The sequence below is a fragment of the Hemicordylus capensis genome, chromosome 4 (genome assembly GCF_027244095.1).
Source record: "Hemicordylus capensis ecotype Gifberg chromosome 4, rHemCap1.1.pri, whole genome shotgun sequence".
Lineage (NCBI taxonomy): Eukaryota > Metazoa > Chordata > Lepidosauria > Squamata > Cordylidae > Hemicordylus > Hemicordylus capensis.
The window spans coordinates 126199192-126206060 of NC_069660.1; the positions used below are offsets into that span (position 1 = coordinate 126199192).

The 6869-nt window shown below is 46.3% G+C and overlaps 1 protein-coding gene across 2 annotated transcripts in view; it reads right to left on the reverse strand.

Annotated features, from left to right (window-relative positions):
• SNX7 (sorting nexin 7) overlaps nucleotides 1–5040 on the reverse strand; it is a 73557-nt gene extending 68517 nt beyond the window's left edge. The window contains exon 1 of one of the 2 annotated variants that reach the window (XM_053250318.1): nucleotides 4763–5040. In XM_053250318.1, coding sequence (XP_053106293.1) covers nucleotides 4763–4963 — 201 coding nt within the window. In that variant the 5' untranslated portion in view covers nucleotides 4964–5040. The remainder of the gene's footprint in view (nucleotides 1–4762) is intronic. The other variant, XM_053250317.1, reaches the window with a different exon arrangement.
• Nucleotides 5041–6869: the final 1829 nt, after the last annotated feature.

Sequence of the window (6869 nt, forward strand, 5' to 3'; positions counted from 1 at the left end):
AGTATGTAGAACACCGCTCTGGGCTCCTTGGAGGAAGAGCGGGATATAACATGTAAATAATAATAATAATAATAATAATAATAATAATAATAATAATTATTATTATTATTATTATTATTAATAATGTCAAAAAATGTAACCAACAAATGCAAGACCTAATAATAACACCAGAATTAATAAGTGAAAGAGCAAAGAAAATTAAAAATTGGACTAAACCAGGCGACGATGAACTGCATGGCTTTTCGCTTAAACACCTAACAAGCCTTCATAAACAACTATCAAAACAGTTCAATCACATTTTGCAAGGAGGTGATATTGAACAGTGGCTAACAACTGGGAAAATCTCATAATGAAAGACCCAGAAAAAGGTGCAGTTCCAAGTAATTATAGACCGATCACCTGCCTGCCAACCATGTTCAAATTATTAACTGGAATAATAGCATAAGAAGTAATGCAACAATTATTAACTAACAAACAGCTTCCAGTTGAACAGAAAGGAAATTGTCCGAACACCAGAGGCACAAAAGACCAGCTGCTGATTGACAAAATGATTTTAGAAAATTGCAAGAGAAGAAAAACAAATCTAAGTGTTGCATGGATTAACTACAAGAAAGCCTTCGACTCATTGCCTCACACATGGATACTAAAATGTTTAGAAACAACTGGTGTCAGCAAAAACATTCAGATATTTATTTAAAAAGCAATGAGCATGTGGAGTACATAGTTAACAATCAATGGTGAGACACTTGGACAGGTTAGCATTAGAAGAGGTATTTTCCAAGGGGACTCACTATCCCCTGTTATTTCTAATCGCCATGACTCCACTTTCACAAATACTAAACAGAACAGGCCTCGGATACCAAACATCTAAAACATCCAGTAAAATCAACCATCTGCTGTACATGGACGATCTAAAGTTGTATGGAAAGTCCCAGTCAGAAATCGAATCACTGCTAAACACTGTCCGTATATTCAGTAGCGATATAGCAATGGAGTTTGGACTAGACAAGTGTGCTGCATTAATAAAGAGCAGAGGAAAAATAAGAAAAACAGAAGGAATAGAACTGCCCAATGGAAGGAACATCAAGAACCTGGAAGAGAAAGAAGTTACAAATACTTGGGCATTCTCCAGGCTGATAACATTGCACACACTGAAGTTAAAAGAAGAATTGGAAGTGAATACATCAGGAGAGTTAGAAAAATCCTCAAGTCCAAAATCAATGGCGGGAACACCATACAAGTCATAAACACCTGGGCTATACCTGTTATCAGATACACTGCAGGAATAATAGACTGGACCCAGGCAGAGCAAGAGACGCTAGATCATAAGACCAGGAAAATCATGACCATCAATCATGCTCTGCACCCCCGCAGTGATGTAGATAGGCTATACCTCCCTCGCAGCTCAGGTGGAAGAGGAATGCTGCAAGTCCATCAAACAGTAGAGGAGGAGAAAAGAGGCCTTGAAGAATATATCAAGGACAGTGAAGAAGATGCTCTTCAAATGGTCAATAACGAGAAACTATTCAACACCAATGAAAGAAAGCAGGCCTACAAGAAAGAACAAGTCAAGAACTGAGCAAAAAAATGGAAAAATAAGCCACTGCATGGTCAATATTTGCACAATATAAGTGGAAAATCAGACATCACCAAGACCTGGCAATGGCTTAAGAATGGTTACTTGAAGAAAGAAACAGAGGGTTTAATACTGGCTGCACAAGAACAGGCACTAAGAACAAATGCAATAAGAGAAAAAGTCGAAAAGTCAACCACAAACAGCAAGTGCTTTGTAAAGAAGCAGATGAAACAGTAGACCACCTAATCAGCTGTTGTAAAAAGATCGCACAGACTGACTACAAACAAAGGCATGACAAGGTAGCAGGGATGATACACTGGAACATCTGCAAAAAATACAAGCTACCTGTAGCCAAAAATTGGTGGGACCATACAATTGAAAAAGTTGTCGAAAATGAAGATGCAAAAATATTATGGGACTTCCGACTACAAACAGACAAACATCTGCCACACAATACACCAGATATAACTGTAGTCGAGAAGAAAGAAAAACAAGTTAAAATAATGGACATAGCAATACCAGGGGATAGCAGAATAGAAGAAAAAGAAATAGAAAAAAAAAATTAAAAAAAATCACCAAATACAAAGATCTACAAATTGAAATTGAAAGGCTGTGGCAGAAAAAGACCAAAATAATCCCAGTGGTAATTGGTGCCCTAGGTGCAGTTCCAAAAGACCTTGAAGAGCACCTCAACACCATAGGGGCCACAGAAATCACCATCAGCCAATTACAAAAAGCAGCTTTACTAGGAACAGCCTATATTCTGTAACGATATCTATAACAACAGCAACAACATTGACAATAAAATTCAGCCAATCCAGGTCCTTGGGGAGGACTCGATGTCTGCATAAAACAAACCAGTCAATAACACCTGTCTGACTGTGTAAATAAATAATAATAATATAAATGTATTATAATGATGTCTGGTGGTTTTAAATACTTTTTTAAAGGAAAGAACACCTATCAGTCTTGAGCCTTCAGCTTCAGACAAAATGCAGATGGTAACTGCAGTGAGAGAGAAGGGGGCCCTCACAATTGGGCCTACAAGGCCATGTAGCTGCTGCCAGTGGTGCCAGCGCTCTTGACAGACAAGCAGTGAGGAACCCCAAGCAGATGTTATGTTTGGCACAGAGATGCCTTCCCATCAGGCCTCCTCAAATCTGCTCGGCAGCTCTAGGAAGAGCCCATCCTCAGCACAGAATGAGAGACGCCTCTCTCAAGGGCTCTGTCAGTGCGGAGGAGGGAGTCTGTCTTATTGCACTGAATTCTGGAGCAGCAAAAGCTCTCACACAGTGCTTTGGCCTGCTCCAAAGCCCAGTGTGATATGACAGGACCAAAAGCCTCCCGCAGGGCAGAGAAGCCCAGAGTGGGTCTCTCAGGAAGTTACTTGAGCTTTGGAACAGGGAGAAACAGTATAAGAGACCTATGGTAGCTTCTGCCAAACAACACAAAAGACATTCTTCCCAGTCCCTCAAGATCTCTGGCTCTGCAGCCAACTGGGAGGAGAACAGTGGCCCCTAGTGACCAAGCCAAATTTTGTGGCCCACGGACTTCCCTGCCACAACATTTGGAGCAATGTATAGAGAATGTTGGAGCTGGGCCAGGAAGAGGTGTCTTCAAGCCCTTGCTCAGCTATGGAGTTCACTGGGTGGCCCTGGGCAAGTCACTCCTGCCTCTCAAGCTACCACTCAACGTGACATGAAACATATCTTTGCCCTTCAGCTGTCTTGATTTTAGGCCACACCCATGAGAATCCCAGCCTGGGCCATAGCATGTGCGGAAGGATTTCCCCAGCACGCTGGCTCAGGCTGTGATCCCACACAAACCTGCTGGGTTTCCCCTCCCCTAGGCGAAATAGCAATTTTCCTCCAAAGACAAATAGCAACTTCAGGGGATGGGGAGAGTGGTTTATGCAGGTTATAGAAACACAGGAACACTGCCTTATACTGAGTCAGATCACTGGTCCATCTAGCTCAGGATTGTCCACACTGACAGGCAGCAGCTTCTCCAAGGTTTCAAGCAGCAGTCTTTCTCTACCTGGAGATGCCAGCCATTGGACCTGACACCTTCCACATGCAAAGCATGTGCGCTACCCCTGAGCTATGTCCCCATCTCCCACTCCCTCTCATGGTGTGGCCACAATCCAGATTGGTGCCCCGTAGATAACAAAAATGGAAAGGCAAAGACATGTTTAATATTCCTCATCTGACCCTTCTCAGCTTCACAAGCTTGTTGTGAGGATGAATGGAATTACTCCAGCTTGTGTCCCCCTGAGCTGCTGGGAAAGAGAGATATTGATGTGAGACACAAAGGGCAAAATAACATTGTTTGGAAGGATTCATTACATCAATTATGCACATTACATATGGAGTCACCACCACAGAAGTAGAAAATGTGAGCATGGAGACTCCCGGCATGATGGTCTTCCTGATGTGGCGTGCACTGCACTTCCAAACATTATGGCAGGAAGGTAATCAGTTTCCCCTGGGAACTGCTTTTGACACCATTTCGGTGGCCAGCAGAAGGCATCCTCTGGCCTTGAACCATGAATAGTGAGTGGACGTGTCACCAGCCAAGGCTGCTGAGCCCTCATACAACTGGTCACCAGATCAACTCACTCCGAAAGTGTTGGGTAATGAAGTAGGACGCTCCAACACCAAGACCCAGCCCCAAACAAACACCCTAGGCACTTTGTTTGAAACACAGCCTGTAACCCGGTCCTCCTGGATATCAACTTAAGGCGAATGCCTGCTGACAAGAGGCGGGTCGATCTGAATGCCTGCTGCTGCTAACTGCTGACAAGAGGCGGACTGAAGAGCGCTTTGCAAACTTTCCTAGCCCAGTCCGTCCCAAGGACTTCAGGCTTCCAACCACAGCGACGGCGGCAGCTCCCAGTGCCCACCGCAGTTTTAGAGAGCGGCTCAGTCACCAGGACGGGCACCAACCCCCCCCCCCCCCGCCCCCGCCACACCCTCACCACCCTGGCACGAAAAAGCCGACTTCTTTCTGGCAAGCCGCACACAAGTGCAAAGGAGCGATCAGGGCGGACTCTTCCCAGGACCGGAAAAGGGGAGAGGAAGGTGCACCCTGGAGCGGTCTGGTGCTTGCCCGAGTCCCCCAACAGCAATGCCGAGGGCTGCTGGGCTCCCCGGGCTTCGCAGGGAGCGGGATCCCCATTCCCTGTACCTTGCTGAACACTTCCAGGTCCTCATCGTCGTCGAACTCCAGCAGCTCCGGGGAGGCGGGAAGAAGCGGGGGCTGGGCTGGGGCCGGGGGGCACGCTGGCTGCTCGGCGAGGGCAGGAGCAGCAGCCTCATCGCCGCGAGGAGGAGGGGGGCAGGAGGAGGGCGGCGGCGGTGGCAGCGCGGCGCAATGCTCAGCCTCCATCCCTCCCTTGCTTGTGTGTGTCTCCCCAGCCGGGAGGCGGGCGATCCCCGACTTGTGCCCCTCCTCTCGGCGCGGCAATTGGTCGCCGGAGCCCTTTGCCTTCCCTTTTCTCCCACTGCGCAGGAGTGGAGATTGAGAAGAGCCGGAGGAGCGCCTGGAAGAGCGAGCAACGCGAAGGGAGCGGCAGAGGCGGCGGCTTGATGCGCCGAATTCCCTGTGGAATGTGGCCCTTTTGGATCAAGGCCCGATGGGAGCCCGGCGTTCCCATTTGTTTTTAAGAAATAACTGGATGAGTATCTCCATCGGGCTCTCTTGAGAGTTTCCCATCGGCAGCATTTTCCCCCACGCTCCAAATGGGGCCTCCGTGCCTGTAAATGCCAGACGGGTAGTAATTCAACAGGTGAAGCATTTCCCAACATCGTGATGCAAGGGGCAGGGGGAAGCGTCGTTTGTTGATTTCTGCCGTTTATATCTTTTATTTTAAATACTTCTATCCTGCCTTTTGATCAAATGACCTCCAAGGCAGCTTACGGTTGATTAAAACAACACAATAAAACTACTCAGTAGTTTTGCTCTTTGGACCTGTGGCAGAGAAGCCAGATTCTTTCTGCAGTCCCAGAGCAATTGGGAGTTATTTTTGGTAAGGAGCCGGGAATCCAGATCTTCTCCTGTTCTAGCCAATGGTGGATCCAGGCTGGTCTTCCCTTTGCCATGGTATTCTTGCTGGAAGGAAGTGAAACCTCCCAGTGAGCCAGTAGCAGAAGCCAGCGTCGTGACCTTCCTTTGTTTCCACAGCCATGGCAGCAGGGCAAATATAAAAGGCATGAGAACCCTGCCAGGGAAGGAAAAGAAAGAAAGAAACCAAAGATATCTGCTCAAGATAGAAAGCTGGACCAGATGGACTAGGCCTTTGATCTAAATCAGAAAGGCAGTTCCAGTGTTTCTGAATTGGTTCTCTGACAATCCGATGCTTGAGATGGGCCGAAGTTCCTTGCTTCCTGTACCTATGATGGCAAGTACCCAGTGCTGCCATGGCATGCAAAGAGAAAAAGTGCACCAGGCTGCAAAGAGAAGCTGGACTAGGACCGGGGAGACCCGAGTTCAAATTCCCATTCAGCCATGATACTAGCTGGGTGACTCTGGGCCAGTCACTTCTCTCTCAGCCTGACATACTTCACAGGGTTGTTGTGAGGAGAAACTCAAGTATGTACTACACCGCTCTGGGCTCCTTGGAGGAAGAGCGGGATATAAATGTAATAATAATAATAATAATAACAACAACAACAAAAGGAGAAGGATGGTTTCCATAAGAACTCCCAAATAATTAAACCATGCAAAAACCCATGTTTTTTAACATGGCCCATGTCTGAAATGCTTGTGTGTGGTTCCATGTTCCAATGTGATTGGCTGTGAACTAAAGTACACAGCTTTGAATTTGTAGAGTGCCAGTAACAACATTTTTAAAATCCGCTCTGCATAGCTCAGGCCTCAGTTTCTGCTGTCTGCAGCATCTTTGAATAAACAAAGCATCCAGCTGTAGAAGGATTTAAACCTATATAATCCCACAGTCAGAAGGATGGCCAACAAGAACATTCACATCTCTTTTGAAATTATATGCTGTACACTCATCTGTAGGCATTTGCACTTGTATAGCTGCTGGATACATTAATGTTGTATCTTGGTATCTCAGATCTGACATCACTGATCATGTTTGATGGCACTATCATACTTAGGACTAAGTGCAATCCTAGCACAACATCAAAAGTTGTGCTTAGAGAACGCCTTCTTCAGTATGATCACCACCACACATTTAGGTCATCTGAGGAGGTCCATCTCCAGTTACCACTGGTACGTCTGGTGGCGACTCAGAACCGGGCCTTCTCTGTAGCTGCTCCTGGTCTGTGGA